The sequence below is a fragment of the Protobothrops mucrosquamatus genome, unplaced genomic scaffold (genome assembly GCF_001527695.2).
Source record: "Protobothrops mucrosquamatus isolate PMUCROS unplaced genomic scaffold, P.Mucros_1.0 scaffold367, whole genome shotgun sequence".
NCBI classification, from domain to species: domain Eukaryota; kingdom Metazoa; phylum Chordata; class Lepidosauria; order Squamata; family Viperidae; genus Protobothrops; species Protobothrops mucrosquamatus.
The window spans coordinates 104,258-126,008 of record NW_015386701.1 but is presented as its reverse complement, the minus strand read 5'-3'; the positions used below and the strand labels follow the sequence as shown (position 1 = coordinate 126,008).

Below are 21,751 nucleotides of genomic sequence, written 5' to 3'. Positions count from 1 at the left end.
ACTCGTCGCTCCCATGTGACACCGCTGCTGCGCGAGCTGCACTGGTTGCCAGTGGCCTTCCGGGTGCGCTTTAAGGTGTTAGTTACCACCTTTAAAGCGCTTCATGGCATAGGACCCGGTTATCTCCGAGACCGCCTTCTGCCGCAGATTCCCTCCCATAGACCGGTACGCTCCCACAGAGTGGGTCTCCTCAGGGTGCGGTCGGCCAAGCAATGTCGGCTGGCGACCCCCAGGGGGAGGGCCTTCTCTGTGGGTGCCCCTGCCCTCTGGAACGAACTACCCCCTGAGATTCGGACGATTCCGGATCTCCTTACCTTTCGTCGCGCCCTCAAGACATGGCTTTTTCAGCAAGCGGACCTGGCCTAGGGAGGATTTTATACTGGGTTCATTTTAAGGAATTCGAAATAACACAACTTTAAAATTTGGTTTAATTCGGTTTTACAAGGGGGGATTGTATATATGCCTTTGTTTTAAATATGTTGTGAGCCGCCCTGAGTCCCGTTGGGAGAAGGGCGGGATATAAATTAAATTAAATAAAATAAATAAAATAAATAAATAAATACTCAGATGTATAGTTTGAAATTTGTGTTACATAATCCTGATTTATTTTAAGCTTAAGGTGTTGGATAAACCTTGTCACTGTGATTAATAAGTCATGAGTTATATCCTAATATTACAGTTGCACTTTCCAATCTATATAAATAAAAATGTAACTGTTCGTTTGTTCAAAATCTTAAATCTCCGAAAGTTTTTCACCGATTGCTTTGAAATTTTGACACAACGTTGCATTCGAATACGCGCGTGTTTTTATATACCTACTATTATATAGATGTCACACCTGTGACAGGTAAAACATGCTTTTTTTGAAAAACAGCGCCATCTGTTGGACGTAAAAGCAACACATGCTATGAGCTACAGCAACGCGTGGCCGGGTACAACTAGTTAAACATAATTAAGCAAATCATAGTTTGGTGTACTTATTAACTTTGTTATTAGTTTCACTTTGTTTTGTCACTGGATATTTAGAAGGATATATTTAGAATGTATGAGTATACATCAGGACACACACACAATATGTAAATTGGTAGAGCTACTAAATATTCCACTCAGAACTGAGAATCTGCCCTTGATAGAAACAGAATTAGTTTGTGGAAACACCTAATGTTAGAATATTACTGATCCTTTTTACAAGAGTTTTTTCTTTTGGTTAAATTAAAATAATAGTTCCTACAATAGTCTTCATATTTAGTTTTCAGACAAAATAGTACAAGCCCTCTCTTGTATATGATCACCAAGGATTGCCTGTCAATTAGTTAACTTAGTGCAACTACTCAACAACTCTGCACCAACAGGGTCAGTCAAAAGGCCACAGTGTACTGCGAGTGCTGAGGTTCAGCTTACTAAAAGCAGCACTGAAGACCATGGAATTCAAAGTATAAGGTCTCCAATAACATTCTGAACACTTCATGTACCTAAACCACCTTTCCTTACTATGGCCACCTAGTACACCTAGTACAGTGATCAGATCAAGAGGGAGATATGGGAGGAGGTTAGGAACTAAATAGAGATTGCAATTCATCATGAGTTTACCTTTCAGTTTTGAAGTACTACTTTTAAGACTTTTTTGCCCTTACTTTGCCACGGAGGGAATGTGGCCACGTTCATAAGCAGCTAAGGAATCATAGCCAATTTTATAACCAGTTAAGCAAATTACTCAGTTGTTAAATGAATTGCATAGTCATTAAGTGAATCCAGTTTTCCCCGTTGATTTTCCTTTTGGGAGCTGGCCAGAAAGCTCACAAAGGGTGATCACATGACCTCAGGAGACTGCAATCGTAAATATATGCCGGTTACCAAGATCCCGAATTTTGATCATGTGACTGTAGGGATGCACGGACCAGTCATAGGTCATTGTTTTCAATGCTGTTGTAACTTCAAATGGTCATTACATGAATGGTTGTAGTTGAGAACTATCTGTAGATAAAAAAGAAAATCTGGCTTCCATGTAATAGCTGTGATTTTGTTTCATTTTTTTTACAATTATTTTTTTTACTATGTGAGGAAAAATACCTGAAATCCAGTGATGGGGTTCAGCTGGTTCACACCACTTCAGCAGAACCGGTAGCTATTTTTTTGTTGCATAGGCCCAGAATGGACTTCCGGAAATGCCATCCACAGAGAGAACCGGTTGTTCTCATATTTGAATCCCACTACTGAAATCCAAGTTTTATGTTTCATATATAGATTTTATGTCTAGACACTTTATAAGGTTACTATGGAAGCTCCATGTTTTAGCCTGCCATAGTAATACATATGTTTTCCTCAGTAATGTAAAATGTTCCTATTGTCCTTTGAATAATTATTCATTTGCTAGAAAATTAATCGGTACATTAATTTTTATATATGTTCTTGTTGCACCATTCTGTCTAACATTTGTAATCTCCAGTTCATTATTTATTAGCGCTTCTTGTTTTAATTCCAAGAATAATCTGGCACTCAATAGCTGCATTGGATTCCAACTTTCTTGTTTGATTTCAATTTACATTGTTCAATTATTAAATACTGTCCACTAATTTGTAGTGGTAAGAAAATAGGTGGTTCTGAACAGAGTTGAGGTTGTTTAATGGTAATATGTAAAGCCTGAAATATAATATTTAACAGGGATACAAAAGTATAACATTCTTGTGTGGAAGATGTATAAGTAAAGGAAATAGAGTTTGCCCTAAAAAATAGACACAAAACTGTGGCAGAACAAGATGGCATGCAATTTGGAGATTCGCTTGAACCCATGGCTCTTACTTGGGAGCAGGTGATAACTGTGGCCAGAAGGATCATTGCATAAATCTAATTGTTTCTGCTTGTTCCACTAGATCTGGCAGGATAGGAATGCTCTTGTTCCATTTTATGAAACAGTCTCATCTAGCAAGTACCAGAAGAAATGCTTTCTCTATGATAGTACCTCCGTTATGGGACAGTATCCCTCCAAAAGTTTGGATAGGCCTGAGCTAGTTAGCCTTCTGTAAGCCTTGACTTTTCCCTCAGGCTATGGGCAATGATATTCGTTGAGTCCAGAATATAAAGTTGCTTAGTTTCTCTTTCCCCCATTATAAGGGCCCCAATGGCAGTGTATTTTTTATGTGTATTTATTATATTTGGGGGAGGGCGTATAGATATTTAAGCTCTTGATTCTACTTTTGCGTTATATTATTGGATTGTTAAAATTCATAATGTATATGAATTGTTGGTCAACAAGAGCCATTTTGTTGGCCTGAGTAAATTATTAAATCATATGAATGAATGAATGAATGAATGAATGAATGAATGAATGAATGAATGAATGAATGATCAATCCAGGTTATCCATCTCAATATCTAGGGAGGAGCTGCTAAAGGTCATGAGTTTAATGGGCTGTGACAGAAAAAGCAGAGCTTCTTGATGGTAACCTCTATATTATGGAACACAAGGTGTCAGTGGTGCAATTGATCTAATCTTCTATAGGAGATGATCAGGCTGAACCCTGAGGGTGGGATTTAATGTTTAATGTTTAGAGTCACTATGCTGCCACAAGAGATCCAAGTCCATCCCCCGTGAATGTCATTGACCCCTAGCTAGCTCCAATTTGCCTTAACAATGTAGTCCAGATTCTTGTGTATGAGTAGCATGAGTAGTAATAAACTTTTAGTGCTTTGAACACAACTGCTGTTCCTGATTATTTGTGCCTGACATCTTCCTATCAATCAGGAAGGTTGTTAAACCATTTTGTTTCAGTGGGCTATCAAACCTAGCAACTCAATGGCAGTTAGTAGGCAATTTTTATTACTATCATTCTGAAAATAAATTGTGATTTGTATCTGGGGTCTTTTTTGTGCCCTGCCCAGAGCCAGTTTGTGCACTGGAAAAATATAGACATATTTTAATATAAAAATAAACATTACCAGACCCAGTAGTTGCAGAGATTTCTTAGGGTGTTGATACTCTGAGCTATGCCCGATAATACTGTGAGAAAATTCCCTTGCTGGGTTTCCCAGGGACAGGGCTGGAAATCTGGCAGTAGGATTAAATTAAATGGAGAGGTGTCAGTAGGACTTTCACCCTTGATTGTCAGCAATTTCAGCAGAACTGAATTGTAGGTCATAGAACAACTTTACGAGACATGCATACTCTCTTGGCTTCATGCAGCCTTTGAGGCTAAAAAGAGTACTCCTCCATGATATAATTGTAAAATCTCTAAATTTCCCTTTAACATTAAAAATAAATTAATATTTTGGCTGGTAGGCTGACTTAATCACGAACAACTGGCAGTACTAATATTAATATTAATACTACTAAGCTCTGCTTCATTTTACCTAACCCTCTTATCTTTTACTACTTTTTCCATAGCTTTTGTTTTAAAATATACTGATTAATCTTAAGTTGTTAAATTTATTTGCTAATTGTTTCTACAGGTAGTCCTCAACTTATGACCACAAATGACCCCAAAATTTCTGTTGCTAAGTGAGACATTTTTAAGTGAGCTTTCCCCCCATTTTACGACCTTTCTTGCCACAGTTATAAAGTGAATTGCTGTAGTTGTTAAGTTAGTAACATGATTGTTAAGTGAATCTGACTTTCCCATTGACTTTGCTTGTCAGAAGGTTGCAAAAGGGGATCACGCGACTCCAGGACACTGCAACCGTCATAAATATGAGTCAGTTGCCAAGCATCTGAATTTTGATCACGTGACCATGGGGATGCTGTAATGGTAGTAAGTGTGAAAACGGTCATAAGTCACTTTTTTCAGTGCCGTTGTAACTTTGAATGGTTACTAAATGAACTGTTGTAAGTCAAGGACTACCTGTATTTAAACTGCACAACCAAAAAAACCATTAGTTTGCATCATTTTTAAAGTGGTGTACCTTCTTTTAGGAATTGTGACAATGGAGAGAGTTCAGTTCAGGGAAAGCCTGGTGGTGCCCGCTAAGAAGATGGAGATCAATTCTTTTAAGGAAGCCACCATTTTAAGCTCCTGAAGAAGACCTTGTTGGTCAAAATGCATTTGACAGATTTGGACATTTTGGCTTTCAATTTTAATTTCTAATAGTACCATCTACTCTTGAATGTGATGTCTGTTTTGTAGTAAGACTGTTAATAACACATATTTTAAATGTGCTGGAATTGCAGTAATCTTATTCATCTATAGTTTACATAAAAGTGCTTTTTTCCCCTCTCTCCCTAACGATTGCTTGTATTATTCAGGCTAGCTGCCATATTAGCGATTTTATTTATGCTTGATTTTATCTAAAGTAGTATCTTTTGAAGATGGAAAAATAAATCAGAAAAAATGAAACATAAACTCAGTTATTTTGTACATGTTATGAAGTGCTAGTAATGTACAATTGCATTCAGAATACTCAGGACTAAGGGAGCTTTTGTTTTGATTTATCTCTCTATTATGCTGAAGTAGAAATTAATGTTACTCCCACACTCCAGTGTGTCTTATTTATTATTCTTAACTGATTCAGCTCAAGCCATACCTCCTGTCCAACTCAAAATATATTTGTAGAAACTGGCCATCTGCTAAAGCCCCATTAGGTCATGTGTCTTGTCTTAGTTACACTAATAATTATGCAAAAAAAAATTGCACCCTATTTTGTGCTCATTTTTCCAGCACCGAGAAGATTGGCATAATTTTTACATTTTATGGATATGTTCCAGCATGCAGACATAGCAAACCTATGTCTGCTCTTTACTCATACCTACCATTGTAGATCAACTTCTTTCTATAATTAACTCAACCCTGTTTTCTTTCCACTTTTCTTTCCACTTCTTTTTAGTGTTTTAGCCACCTCCAGATTCTACTTCTCAATAGTACTTCTAGTTTCTTATTAGAATTTCAGCACTGTATTTCCTGTTTGCTATACTAGTTCTTCCACTAATCCTGACAATAATGTCTAGTTATTCTTGGCTTGTATTTCACCTGACCGGCCTTGTTTAGTCTTGAAAATTAAAACAAGAGCAGGTCAGGATTGGAGACTACCAGGAAACTCCAAGATTATGAAGTAATTGGAGAAATTTTTAAAAAATCCCAGTACAGATAATCCTTGACTTACAACCACAATAGGCCAAAAATGACTGTTGCTAATTGAAATATTTGTTAAGTGAATTTTACCCCATTTTACGGCCTTTCTTGCCACACTTGTTAAGTGAATCACTGCAACTGTTAAGTTAGTAACACAGTTGTAAAATGAATCTGGCTTCCCCATTGACTTTGCTTGTCAGAACGTCGCAAAAGGTGACACCACAATTGGCATAATTATGAGCCATTTGCCAAGCGTCCGAATTTTGATGCTGCAATGGTCAAAAGTCACTTTTTTTTAGTCCAATTGTAATTTCGAACAGTCACTAAACAAACTGTCGTAGGTCAAGGACTACCTATATAAGGTAATGGTAAACCTCTTCTATATTTTTGCTAAGAACATTAAATGGCTATGTCCATGAGTTTAATTCAGAGGAGGCTTTATATGTTATCAATGGCTTCCCTACATTGCACCATTAACAATTTTTATTTTCTCCATCTCTTCCTCCTTCGGATTCTTACTTTTTCAAGTAGTGCTTTTTCTACTTGGTTGTACAACCCTATCTGTTCAATCTTTAATTTTCTATCCTTTATTTTGCTACTTGTTATACTAGAGTTTGGTCTAGAACAGTGGTTCTCAACCTGTGGGTCGGGACCCCATTTGGGGTCAATCGACCATTTCACGGGGGTCGCCAAGCAAGGCTGTCCGCCATTTTTTTTGTCCGCCATTTTTTTGTCCACCATTTTTTTCCCCTTTTCCGGTGGGTGCCTTACCTCCCTTGGGCTGGGCCAGCTGGTGGTCGGCCTGCTCCGTCTCTGCCACTTGCCAGCTATGCCTCGGCTGGCGCAGGGGGCGGAACCACGCATGTGCGGTGCTCCCGGGCAGGGAAAGTCCTCGACTTACGACCGGTTGGGTAGTCCTCGACTTACGACCAGTTTAGTCCTCGACTTATGACCGGTTTAGTCCTCGACTTACGACCGGTTGGGGTCGCGGCATTAAAAAGGTTGAGAACCACTGGTCTAGAAGACAGTGATTTCTGGTCCTGAGTCTTGTCTGACGATCTGGTTTTGCTCACTATCTGACAGAGTTCCATGCTAACATAGAAAATAAAACAAACAACCATGGGCACAAAATCTCTCCAATAAAACGAGAAATCTTTTGCAATATTCCTAAAATAGTTTTTTGGAGTTAGGAGTTAAACCCATAAAATGCCAACTTAGAGAATTATGTACCCACGTGCCTTACTATTAATTGGCAGTATGTAATATGCTATGTGGCAGAATTCAATCTAAAAAAAGTATTCCTACAAAGTAAATCAAAGTGTGTGTGTGTGTGTGTGTGTATGTGTGTGTGTATATATCTCATTCAAAAAATCTTGTCTTCAAACTGTGTATACAAACATAGTAGGTTGTAATGACAAAAATGCAAAAGCTTTATTGGAGTAATCTCTTAGAATGAACACAAAAGTCAGAATGTGATATTTTTCAATATCTTTTTGATCTGTTCCTGTTAAAAAAAGAACGTTGAAAGAGGAAAGAGAAAACTTAATAATGAAATGATAGCATTTAGCTTAGTTTTATGATAGAATATGGTAATATTCCATCATAAAATAATGCTAATATTGATAAAAAATGCACTTAATACTGTAATTGTAGTTACAACCAGGATAATCATTGTGGTTGCCAGAATGATATATTAACTCTCAAGTTTTCCATTTTTCCTCTGCCTACCTTTATAAAGGTAGTTAATGTAACACTGCTTTCTGTATTAATCCATTTTCTGTATTTCATAATATATAAAGTCAAGCTAACCATGAGCTTCTGAGGGCAGGGTGTTAACATCTAGCTTGAGTATCCAAATTAAACTCCAGGTTCATTCCATTTCTGAAAATCTTATTGTTTATTGAATACACAGCATGGTAATGTCAAAGCAAAACTAATTCTGAGGTTCCCAGATACCAGTTCATAGAATTCAACAATAATTTCTCCAGCCAAACCCCCATCCTCTCACATAGTCTTTGTAAAAATTTCACTTTGTTATGGGAACTGTCTGCTTCCTCTCCACACCTGCTGCATTGTCCTTGGAAAGGTTTCAGGCTATCACAGTCTTCAGCGGAATCGTAGAGGTTTCGTTTCTCCATCTAACCCGTTCTAAAGCAACACCTCCCCCACTTTACTCTAATGGCAGGTTGAAACGAAGAGGTATGGAGCTGTCAAAATTTAATTCTTGATAGGGGGTTGATTTAATTTGTCAAGATGTCTTTGTGCAAATAACATGTAAATTGAATCATTTGCATGGTGATGCCATAGCATCTTTGTGACTTATATGAGATACCTGTGCATTGTGGCTAAGCCTTAATATACTTAAACTAATATATTGTCATAGTTGCAGGATTTTACTTGACTTGGTAGAAGCATGTTGAATAGAACCAGCCTCTAAAAATAGAACAATTTCAGATTACTTGCGTGTCTTGCAATTATTGAAATGCTGGCATTGTCTGTGAGATTGTAGAATATAATGCTTGCAACAAAATTGTATAGTAAAATAGCCAAGTCTCTACCCCAATGTTGTTTAGTTTTTTGCTTGAGTGTGATTGTTAACTTCCTTCTTCAGCCAAGTACTCAAAACTATTGTGTTATGATGTGCTCCTCCTTTTCCATTCCCTCTTGCATTTCAGCTTTTTGTTTTTTAAAGTAAGTTGTGGCTTTGACTTGAAACAAAGCAGTTTTGTCTTGAAGCAAACATTTCCAGATTGCTGGATGACTTGGCAGAGTTCTCAATATTCTTTTTTTAAAGTCTGAAATAAGTAGGAAAAGATGAACCAAGGAGGAAAAGGTGAAAAAACAAGAATGCAAGGAATGAAGAGTTTGTTGGCTCATATTTCCTGTAGAGAAATATGAAGCATTATATTCCACAATCTCACAGACAATGCCAGCATTTCAATAATTATATGAAATGGCTAATATAGTGCTAGAAAGGGTTGAAGTGGATTTATTGCTTTGCTTTTTCTGTATATATGATATCCACATTAAAAGGGAAGAGGATATTTAGAAATAATTGTTGCAGCAGGAGCAAATGTGGTTGCATCAGTACTTCAAAGACTTACTGAACTGTTGACTATTTTGGCTTAAAATATACCTGACTAATTAAGCAGGCTGCAATCTGAAGGCACAAAACAAAGCTTATTCTTTAAATTAAATAGATTTACTATGGAGTGGTTGAAAAGCCAGTAAGCTGTCTATTAACTCTATTAAATAGAGTTCGGACACCCATATAATAAATGGGTTATTTTAATAAACATGTGAAAGAGTTTGTTCTTATGTTTATTGTGGTTTTCTTTTCTAGGAATTCATAAAATCTGGTTGGTTCTGGTACAGATATAACATTTCCAATTAGTTAATTGACACTGAAGGAACACAGAGCAACTGCTTCCAATTCTTATTCTGTATTCTGCTTATTTTTCCATTCTTGCAAGAAAGAATTGTTCCCACTTTTCCATTGGTATAGAATGGAAATATAATTATATAATGTATTATGCTCTTTATATAATATAATGCTCTTTGGGCATGAATAATGCTCTTAATATTAATACAAATTACTGTAAATTATAGTGATAGGCAAACTCTTTTGCACATAAAAAGTTAATTGTAATTGTGAACAGGGCTTAGTTAATGGATAAATTCAGCCACTTATTTCAATCTGCCTAATCTTGATCTATAAGGACCCAGTACATCAAAGCTGCCATTTCTGCAGGGCAGGGCTGCCTGCTCCTGTTCATTAACTTTTGTTTTCACAGCCACATCAGTGTCTATGTGTGTGCAAGCAAGACTGTTCAGCGTTATTCAATCCTGAGTAATAATCAGTAGACTATTTCAGGAATCTAGCCACAAAATGCATTTAAAAATATGCTTTTGTTTGGAAGTAATTGAATCAGCCCATAATATGTAAGAAAACTGCTTTCAGCCTTGTTTTTTCAGTACTGTTTTCGCCAGCATAAGTTCTTTTATTTTTCTTTACTGGAGCCGTAGCAATCTTGATTCCATTTTTTAAAAAAGGATTGGATGAAGTTAAGAGTTATAACTTGAGGGGGGGAAGGGGAGAAAACTAAGGTATAAACAAATTTCTCAAGTGTTCTTAAGAAATTATTTCATATCAGATTAACTGAGCATCAATTTTGTTACTTAAATGCAATAGTCAAGCTCAGAACACCATTACTTTTTAGTCAAAAATGAGGATCATGCTCAGGATCTCTAAAATAATTTAATATACTATGGCTGAATACATTTTATGGCATCTTTTCCACAAATCAGTACTGCATCTTGGGGGTCCCAGACCTGTATTTCGCAAGTCATTTCAAGAAATTTTACATGCACTTTAGAACTGAAAGAACACATGTATTGTAAAGGGAAATTGCTGTAGAAGTTTTATATATTTTAATATATATAAATATATAATATGTGAACATTATCCAAGAAATTATGATAGCTAGTTTAAAAGTAGATAATAATTATTAAAAAAAATTCAGGCTCTTCACAGATATGGTGTAGAAGGAACTGAAATGTAAATACATGGGAAGAAGGCTATTCTTTTAAGCTTTTATTTATGTAGCAACCTCTAAAATTCTCCTTCAGTTTATTTTAGAAGTAATTCATTGGCAGTCTATGCATGCAGTAGGAAGCAAAACCAATTGAATAAATGAGATGATGCCATATACGTTGTCACTATTGTATAAACTGCAAGCAATGTGGTTTTTGTTAATACGTTGGAATGTTTTATCATTTATGCATGGGCCAATTGAGTTACAAATCCATTCAATATACAAAGCCATTCTTGTTTAATTTTGGAATGCAGATGGTTTGCTCTTCAGTTTTGCTTTGCTGGGCGTAGATGCTTTGCTGTTCAATCTACATCTTTGGATGTTTGAAATAAGGCTTTGATTAACAGCTGATGTAAGTTTGGCTATACTGACAAGTCCCACTGATTAGCACTGATGAATTATTAAGCATGAATTAAGTCAATGGGACCTGAAAAAGTGTTTAACTTATCTGCATTGTGATTTAGAAGCTAAATTGTAATGGACCATATGGGATTGTGGGATAAATTGCTTTAGAAGCCATGTAATTTGTTTCCTTTTCTCTTTCAGAGCACCTGCAGCTCCAAAGCCAGATCCAATTCCTGTGCAGCAGGTAAGGGGTTCTTCCCCAGTTCCTAAGTACAGGGGAATGCTATTGTGGTCAATTTACTCTTTCACATCTCTCAATGTGTTGATCTTCCAATGCAACATGGCTCTATTGTATGTCCATTTCATTCATTTGGACATACTTGAAACATGCTATTTTGAAATCCGTGAAATATGCTATTTTCTTTATCTAAAAATTTGGTAAAAAGGTGTAATTTTTGGCTTTGAAAGTCCTCCTTACTGCAGCTGTTTTGGAATTGGCCAAATTTATATTGGGTGATAAGCGACCAATATTAAAAAAACACTGTGGTTAGGTTTCAAAAACAAGGACTAACATGGGAAATATCTGTTGTAGTCCTTACGGACTTTTTTTTGAGTTGAATTCAACTCCTGGAGATTTCATGGTCACCCTTCCACAGCTTTTTTGGGTTACAGTAAAGAAGTGATTTGTACAACCTTCCCATTCCAGGGTATTTTCCCCTCTTTTCTAATCCAGTCTACTGTCATGGAATTTCCTAATCATTCTCCATCCAAGTTTGATACTAATCAGACTTGGTTATTCCAGCTTGCAGGACTGGCCTAGGGTAATTTTTAGAGGGGGTTTTAATTATATTTTAATTGGACTACGTTTAAATATTTCTTTTTAATTAATTTTAATTCTGTAATTGTTATTTATGTATTTTTAATCGATTGTCAGCCGCCCTGAGTCCGCAAGGAGAAGGGCGGGATATAAATTTAATTTAATAATAATAATAATAATAATCCAATCCAGTTTAGCTTCCAAGCCTAAATAAAGTTAACAAAATACTGCTACATGTAGAGATCAACCATGTTCTTAAAAGGCCTGTTCATTTCCTAAAATTCTAAGAGTTACTGATTACAAGCATCTTTATTAGAAGCTTTATGAAATTAGAAAAATAGGTACCACTTCTGTGGGAAGGTAATAGCACTCCGTGCACTTCAGCATATAGTCATGCTGGCCACATGGCCACAGAAGGACCACGGAAGGACCACACTGGCTCCTTCAGCTAAGAAACAGAGATGAGCACCATCCCTAGAGTTGGACTCGACTGGACAGAAAATCCTTAGCTTTACCTTTACTTTACCTTTTATAAAAAGGTAGCTTAATGTAAGACTTTTCCTGCCAGATCTTGAACAGTATGATACAATTACTAAGAGGAGTCTGTAAAGATGCAGAAAGATTTGCTTTCCTTAGTAGAACATGATCTCTAATAGGTGCCTGTTGACTTGCTTAGCTACATTAGGATAAAATTCATGTACAGCAAGTCTGATGGCTATTGTAGCACAATGAACTGAGTAAAAGAAGACACACTGTCATATTACTTTGCAGCAAAGATATCCCTTTTCAAACAAAATATGTGAGTTTGCCTTTAAGTTAAGCTAATATAGCAATAGCTTTTAAATGAGGAAGGTAAGATTAGGAACTCCCAAAGTCTGGTCATGTGCAATAGAACTTGTAAAATATTTTTTCTCTGGTGTGAGAATTCTACATGACCTCAAACTACTTTTGAAACTAACTTCTAAAAAAAAATCCGGTCATTTGTCACTGGAAAGGAGGGGCATTGTTCCAATATAGACCTGTCCGAGACACATAATCCTTTAGTAAGTAAAATTTTACTATGAGGATTCTGTCTTTCACTGATTACCTGTAACCCTTGCACTGGAGGACTGCACTTGTGTCCTAACTGCTGGACCCAGTTTATAGTGAAGTTTTTGCCTAAAATAAATCTAAGGCTACCAGCTCACGCATGTTGTTGGGGTTTTTTGTTTTCAATGACGCATGCTGTGTGATGTTGACAGTCAGTGCTTTCAGCACAAAGTTGTGTACTTACAACCAGTCAATCATCAATGGATATTTCACAATAAAACCACTGCAGATGTCATGGATATACATTTTGCATGTGTGTGTGCACGTGCGTGGCTTTCTTGTGTATTTTTCTGTTTTTATTTCATCTAGGTAGAGCCTAAGGACCTAGTTAAGCCTGTGCCCATTGCATCTCCAGCTGTGCCCAAAGTTTCATCCACAACCAGCATGGCCTTCAATAAGGCCCCCAGGCCCTTTGGAGCTGTGTCCTCCTCCAAGGTCACTTCCATCCCATCACCGTCATCTGCCTTCACGCCAGCCAGTGCCAGTCTTCCATTACATGCTTCCCCTTCACCTCTGGCCACTGTCACACCTCCCCGGTTCACTGCCTCAGGAGCGCATGCTAATGTCAAAGCTAATGCTGATCAGCGTTGCCCTGTGTTGAGTGCTGCAAATCCTACTGTTAATACCCCATGGCAATCTCCACACAATGCACCGTTCAACGAAAGGGCTCCAGAGGTGACAGAGGGGCAGCAAAGTGGATCCAGAGAGAACCAGGGTGACAGTAAACAGCAAAATGGGTAGGTAGTTTTAGGGCAGTTTTTTTTTCTTCCTGTTTTAAACGTCTCAAAAAGTACTTCCTCAGTAATTCATTGATTGCTCTTTCTACCTGAAATTATAAGTGTAAAAAAAGTCAGGTTAGTTTATAAAGTGCGATCTGGGCAGATCTATATACAAGGAACTTACTTGCTTTTATAAATCAGATTTATAAATTGATGAGAGTGTTCTCTGCTGGAGATGGTAAATGCCAAATTAAAATTTTTGAGAGTTCACAGCAAAATAAGAATGACTATTGAAGATTTAAATGCATAGCAAAGCTGCAGGCTATTGTGTTGCTTTGATTTTACAAGAGAAAAAAGAGGTTCACCTGTTGTGAAAAATGTTCCTTTTCACCTTTCCAACCAAGCATTTTCTGTCTATATTCCACACAATTTTCTTCTTTTCATCTTTTATATTAATTCAGGGCTTTTTCTCTACTTAATGACTTCCCCCTACAGCTTTTGTTCTTATTCTTCTGCAATTTTCATTTTCTTTTTAAATTTGCAATTATATTATGCTTCTTGACTTACATCACCAACAATATGGACTTGTAAACTTAAGTATAGTACTTATATAAGTATATTTTTATATTATATAATGATTATATTATACTTAAAATGTAAGTATAAACATGAGCTATGGTGCCGCAATGGTTAGAATACAGTATTGTATAATTTTGCTGGCAGTTCGATTCTCACTGGCTCAAGGTTGACTTAGCCTTCCATCCTTGCCAGGTTAGTAAAATGAGGGCCCAGATTGTTGGGGGCAATATGCTGACTCTGTGAACCGCTTAGAGAAGGCTATAAAGCATTGTGAAGAGGTATTTAGGTCTTAAGTAATATTGCTATTGCTAAGTATAGAGAAAATAATTAGGTAGGTTTTTTCGCTAAACCTATATAAATGCATAATTTATTGCAACAAGAATACCACAGGAATGCTGATGGTATTGCTAAGTGCTATTGCTTCTTCCAATTTCTGGCAAAAATGCCCATGGCAGACAGTGGGTTCACTTCATGACTCTGTATCCACTTAACTATGGTGATTCACTTAACAACCACCACAAAAATATTGTAGAATCAGATTGGTCACATGATGACCTGCTTAACAACCGTCATGGTTTACAATAGTAATTCCAGGCTCAATTACAGTCAAGACTACTTGTAACATTTTGTCAAAGTCATTTGTAATTGTGAGAAGCCATTAAACCAGGAATGGTAATCTGAAGAGACAGTTACAGTATGTACTGAGAATAATCATATTCCATTTTGAGGAAAGCAAGATGATAGGAGAAAAGCTCAATCTCTCAATTCATGTTTTAGTTTCCCATGGTTTTATTTTCCCTCTCTCTCTCTCTCACTTAGTACATTCTACTAAAAAAAAAAGTTCATGATTCCGTAATTTATATAGCTGATTGTCAAGTATGAATCCCCAAGGACTGTAGTTCTGTCTATTGGAAGAGATACAGCAAATCAAAGATCTAAGAGTATGAGCTTGTGAAAGCCTTGTCAGTTTTAGTAACTATTATAAGAGTGGATCAGAATCAGGCTTAACCACATCTAATACTGCGGCTCTATTCCAAGATCAGCACTGGTAATATAAGATAGGTACAAAGCAAAAACAAAAACAAAAAATGATGTGGGAAACCAAGGCTAAAAAAATGATTTCAAAGTTACTTAGGCATAGATCTAAGAGTGATTCACCAAAAGGACTATCAAATAATCCATCATGTTCCAATTTGCTTATTCATAATGGTTCCCCTAAGCCAGGGGTAGGCAACCTTGGCTCTTTTATGACTTGTGGACTTCAACTCCCAGAATTCCTGAGCCAGCCACGCTGAGGGAAAAGGGAGGGGTTTCCAAGCTGAGCCATGCTGGCTGAGGAATTCTGGGAGTTGAAGTCCACGAGTCATAAAAGAGCCAAGGTTGCCTACCCCTACCCTAAGCAATGTGTATAGGTCTTAAGTTATAGATTGTTGAAGCAATTGACCTTTGTGTGTTCAATTTTTTTTTCTTCCGACAGCACAGTTCTTTCAGTAAAATACCTACTATGTAAAAATGGCACACATATTATTTTACGTAGAGGGCATAGCTATTGTTATTATCCTTAAGGACATAATGTTGTATGCAGCCACGCTATCTAAAATAGAGAGGATGAATTCCTGACAAATCTCTCAGTACATATAAATATATCTTGGCAATGCTTCGGGCACCCTGGCACAAGGGTTTTTGCAAATCTAAAGCATAGCCCTGCCATTCAGCTGCATTCATTAGCATTCAAAAATAATTTATAACAACTAAAATAATTTTGTACTAAGAAGACAAGCAAATTCTCCCCCCAGGCAAGATCCAGTCACCCACTGTAATTACAAACAATTTTCTCTACAGTTAATGCATGCAATTGTTCTCATTATTTTATGAAATCCTGCTATGAAAGAGCTTTATGCCAAGTATCTGTCTATAAAGGAGTCCTACATAAGCCCAGACAGTTAGATCTGTAATCCTATTTCCATTTTATAAGTTTGTTGGTTTATCAGTGTTTGAATTGAAGCCTTTTTTGAACCAAGTTGTTGAACTATATGATGTTTTGTTTTTTTAAAAAGCTTTTAAGTTTCATAAAAAAATGAAAATGGTAGAATCAACCCACGTGTTAGCTCTGTTCTTTAAAACTGACTGAGGTGTCCTGACAAGATGCAAATTCTGAAAATATGGTTTCAAATGATGCTTGTGCAGTTATTTGTGTAAGAAGAATTTGCTTACATATGAAACATCTAGTGCTGATTAAACAGTAAGATGTTGCACTGCCCTTTTTTACAAATATATTTAGAGCTTAGTAATACAATCTGTTTACTGAAACAGGCATAGATGGTAGCACTATATCTATTCAAGCAATGTAGTTTGAGATTAAACCTTAGCAATTAAAAAGGGCTTACGTTTGTGTCTTAAAGAATTACTTGCACAGATTAGAAATTAATTCAGAGAAAGGAGTAGTTCATTTGTCAGCATATAAAATGGAAAGACCAGTGGCCTTTGCATCCTTGAATGAAATATTCTCATAAGCTTAACATGAAATTCAGTGCTAAATAAAGGTTTGTATTATAAGGTGAATGCAGACTTTTAAAACAATATGCATATTGAACATGCATATAATTATATGCAATTATTAAGCCTGGCACAATTTTTTATGCATAGAGGTACAAGCCTATTGAAAAATCAAAGGACTTGCCTTAGGGTAAATATACAGAGAATTATAAAGAATTGGGCTATGTTTGTGTTTAATAATTCTAGTTATTTTTTTTAATATATTCTGTTTTATAGTTTCTTTTCCAGTCTTTTTGACCCAAGCATTGTTGTTACCCAATCATTTAGGGAAACTCATGGTTGAATTGGCACTCTAAGTGATCTACTTAAACATTATGCTACATCAGCTTTGAACAAAAATGTATTATAATGACTCAGCAGTCCTGAAAGTCTGGAATACTTGCCTTGAATCCAGTTGATTGAAATTTTAGCAAAATACAGATGAGGTTGCAGCCATTGTCCAATATTGTTGAGTTTGCATGTTTATGCAATGCAATGCAATGCTTTGTCTAGTTTTTCCAGAAAAGATACCAGTAGCCACTTGTCACAGAGTCTGAAGCTGATTGAGACTGAGGTGTAACTTGACCAAAGTCACTTAGTAAGTTTCTGTAGATAAGGAAGAGATAGAACCTAATGTCTCTTGGTCCACCACCTTAACACCTTCTTGGTCCAATCACCAACTTAAGCATGTACAACATGCTTTCTCCATATTTCTGAAAATACTGTGGTTTTTATAGAGCAACATGTATGATTACTAATGCTTTATTTTTTACCAAAGATAATATTAATTTCTAAGTGCGTGACTGCATCTCTTAATCAAGAATTATATTTAAAGTTGGCAGATGAATATAATTAATCATATTAGGATTTGTCATGTTTGCGTATAGAGATAGAAACAGCNCTGACCTAGGGTGAGTTTTAAATAGGGACAATTTTTAACGATTTTAAAGAGCCACAGCTACCAATATTTGGGTTTTAATTGGTTTTTAGTAGGGGAAATTTTTTGTATGATGTTTTAATACGCTGTGAGCCGCCCTGAGTCCCATGGGGAGAAGGGCGGCATATAAATCCTGTTAAATAAATAAAAATAAATAAATAAATTTCCACTTCATTGATATCAAAAGTAATTGAGTAGTAGCAGCATACGACACCTAGTGGATAGATTAACATTCTTAGGCCAAAATGGAGAAGCAAATGTTTTAGTATCTTGTGCAAATTAGCCACTGTGTAATCAATAAATGAAGTAAAATGTCTAATCTATCCTATTTCCTATAAATCTGTCTTAAAATAGAGTGCTCCTTGAATTTTGGCACTTTATAAATTTAAAATTGACATACATGTCCAACTGAAGAAGAATAGATACTCCAAGAGGGAGCTAGCTAGATAATGATGTAAAGTCATATCTTGAAAGGAGTTTCTGCTATGGGGCAGTGAATGGCTAATCCAGTGTTTCTGAAACTTGGCAACTTTAAGATGTGTGAACTTCAACTCTTGGTTAATGACTGGGGAATTCGGGAAGTAAGAGTCCACACACCTTAAGGTTGCCAAATTTCAGAAATGGTTTGCTCTTTAAGTGCCTGCATGTGATTTTGTTTTGAATTGTGTTCTTAGTTCATGCATGGTAATTAATTTTTTGCATTAGATGGATCCCTTGGGTAATCAAGGGATAAAATAGATTATTTATATTGGTTTGAAATGTATGAAAACACGTGAACTTACATGGTTTGGGTATGATAAAGTAGAACAGTAGGGAAGTTGCTATAATAAACATATTGATTTTTTCACTCCCGTTACAGATTACAACAGTGACAAAGTTAGTATTCGTTCCACTAGAATGGAGTTGTGCTTTGTGCTTTGGCATGTGTGGCTGTCCCAGAATTAAATTTCTGCAAAATAGAGCCTTGGCTTTTGAAGTTAAAGTAACATAAATTGTTTGCATTTTCACTGGTGTGTGGTTTTATTTACAATATTAAATTTTGTCTTGAGTAACTGGCAAACAGTAGAGATAATAACAGCGAATGAGTCTCTTTTTAATGTCTGCGATTAGACATTAAAATGGGTGATTTTTTTCTATTAAGATAGAAATAAATGAAGACATTTATTGGAATTAAATTTAATTTAAGGATTTTTCAGCCTCTTTCTTGCCTCTTCCCTATTCTCCCATTGACTTAGGGAAGAAATAAATTTGCCATGACTTTACCTTAACTTGTGCCTCCACCTTGTGGCGTGGTGGGGTAGCTGCTGGTAAAAGTCAGCAAGAAATCATTCTAGAAATACCAGTTGGAAATTCTGTTAGCTTTATCTCCTATTCATGATTAAATGAAACTATTTTTCCCATCTGGCTTTAATATTACAATTAACTTTTATTAACTCTTTTTTTGATCCCATTTTCTATGTTATTCCTTATCTGTACTTGAACGTCCTGGAATCGAATCCATTGTTTGTGTCTTTTCTGTCCCTCATTCCTTCAGTAACCCTGATGAGGTGTAAGTACTTTACTAATCACTCTCTTAATGTTTGAGCTACAATTTATATAAATTAATTGCTGTATTCTGTAGGTAGCCTTTTTGAATTAACTTCCATTTTCTCTAAGTTTGGGAATGTTACAATACTTTTTGTTTTGGTGAAAGAATTAAAAAAACCTATGCAATAAATTAACTTTTTTCAGTCGTCGTTCTCCTGATGTCTTGAACTACAGTGACCATCATTCCTGTTTGGGGTGTATTCCTTGGAATGATCAGAATAGTTGACACTGTAGTACGGTAGTAGAATTGGGAAAGGTTGAATCTGAATAGTATATCCTTTCTCCTTCTTTCTGTCCAGTATTTTATATGGAGACTTTTAGTCTATATTCAGTACAGTGGTATCTCGGTACTCATCATTAATTGGTACCAGGAAGTGTGATGAGTACAAAAAATGATGAGTACCAAAAAAAATTCCCCATAAGGAATAATGTAGTGAGTCACAAGGCAGTCGACACCAATAAGTTGTAGCTTGTGCATTGAGTACCAAACAAAGAATGAATACTGGAACAAAATTTTCATATCAGAATGTGTTGAGTACCAAATTTGATGAGCTTCAAAGCAGTTGAGTACCAGAGTAATACTTTTTGAGTGTATGATGAAAACATGACAAAGAGAAGTAAATGTATACACTGAATTACTGAATTCACTCTTAAAATAGAAAGTTTAGGAAGTAGTTTGATGCTAAATGTCAGACGAAAGATCTGAATAGCAAGAGGTACTCCAGGGTGAACATGATGAGTTTCTGTGCGATAGAAATTATTAAGCAAAGATGGAAAAGTCACCTGGATTTTTAGATGACCTTGTGATCTTCTTATACAAGATTCTATAATCCTGTTCAGGTATTGCAAAAAACGGCCAGTCACAGTGTGGGCTGCAATAAGTAGCCTTACCTCCTCAGTAAAGTTGAGTTGATGATGTCTGTGAAGTTGCCCAGGAAGACTGTAGTTTATAGTGGAGAACTGTTGCTTATTCAAAAGTAACTGCAAAGGGTCCCACATTTGGAAGAAAAAAAAATACCAATATGCCCAATAGTATCAAACAGAATGGGGTGCTTTTGCTTCAGGAGAAATTGGCTAGATGCGTATGATTGTTTTTATTAACTGTATAAGCTCACCTGACAGGTTGGGAGTTTGCCCATTCTTCTAAATAGAAAGCAGCCCCTCAGTTTGATGCCAAGCTAAAATGGGGAAATTGAGAGGGTAAAATGAGGCTCAAATAAGCCAATACAGTTTCTTCCTTGGGAGAATAAAATTATTATTAAATTATTTTATTTGGTGACTTGTCAATAGTAACAGCAGTTAAGCTTAATACTTCTAATTCTTTTGTCTTTCTGTTCTTTCTTCTCCTTATGCTGGACTGTCTTGTATTCTGTTCCCTTGCTCTTTCCAATATGATAAAAGGAAAAACCCACCTAAACGGTAATAGCCACGTGCCTTTTTGATGTTCAATATTATGTGCAGTTTTTAACTATGGTCTGTATTTTTGATCAGGGTGGGTGTGGAGAGAGGGAGCAAGTTGTGATAGTTTACAGTTTGCCTGGAATTGTTCTGCACATCCATCCATAACTAATTTTTGTACCATTCCAAATTCTACTTAGGTTATCCTTTCTACCAACTTAACTATTGCCTTTCTCTCCTTATTCTTCTATTCTTCAGTGGCAATAGGATTTCCTTCCTTCCTTCCTTCCTTCCTTCCTTCCTTCCTTCCTTCCTTCCTTCCCTTCCCTTCCCTTCCCTTCCCTTCCTTTCCTTCCTTCCTTCCTTCGTCTATCTTTTTTGTTGTCTTGCTATAAGACAAAATCTTACCAATTGTTTTGTATTTAAGAAATTTTCACCCAAATTCACACATGCAGGATCGCGTAATCTCAGTACTGTTCAACAATGCAAGTTAGCCATTTTAACAGTTGATCGACTTCATAATATTTTTAAAATTTATCATTCAATTAATGTGGTAAACTATATTTTAGAATAGATATAGCAAGGGAGTAAAAAAAAGAGAAGAACATTGCTGTATAATATTTTTCTGTGGAAAATGTAATATGTTTTGTTTTTCCTAGAGCCCAATACAAGGAGATGCAGCCATGTACTATCTTATTAAGAACTGTTCACTGAATTAAATGATGGATTCTATGAATTATTAGCTTCTATTCATGCAGGTTCTGATGTAGATATTGGTTGCAGCTTATGTTTCTTTAAAAAGGAACAGCTGAAACCTGGATGCCATGCACTTTAATTTTTTTATCGAATCTGAAGGAAGCAATAACTTACTCCAGCAAGATCTATATTAAATGCATATACTTAGCATCTTGGCCTTGATCAATGTAACTCATCAAGTTTTATTGCCCTTATTCATTGTATTAGTCCACCACGAAAACACGTCGTGTACAGAAATACAGATTTTTTCCATCCACCGGTTCATAGCAACAACAGCAAGAAGAGACTGATTGAAGATACTGAGGACTGGCACCCAAGGACTGGAACTACTCAGTC

General features: G+C 36.2%; 1 protein-coding gene across 1 annotated transcript in view; it reads left to right on the top strand.

Moving 5' to 3' along the window:
- The window catches only part of PDLIM5 (PDZ and LIM domain 5), an 80,520-nt gene that overhangs the window by 52,244 nt on the left and 6,525 nt on the right, over positions 1-21,751 (top strand). Inside the window, exons 4-6 of the mRNA XM_015815688.2 lie at positions 11,200-11,242; positions 13,214-13,641; positions 21,623-21,748. Coding sequence (XP_015671174.2) covers positions 11,200-11,242; positions 13,214-13,641; positions 21,623-21,748 — 597 coding nt within the window. The remainder of the gene's footprint in view (positions 1-11,199; positions 11,243-13,213; positions 13,642-21,622; positions 21,749-21,751) is intronic.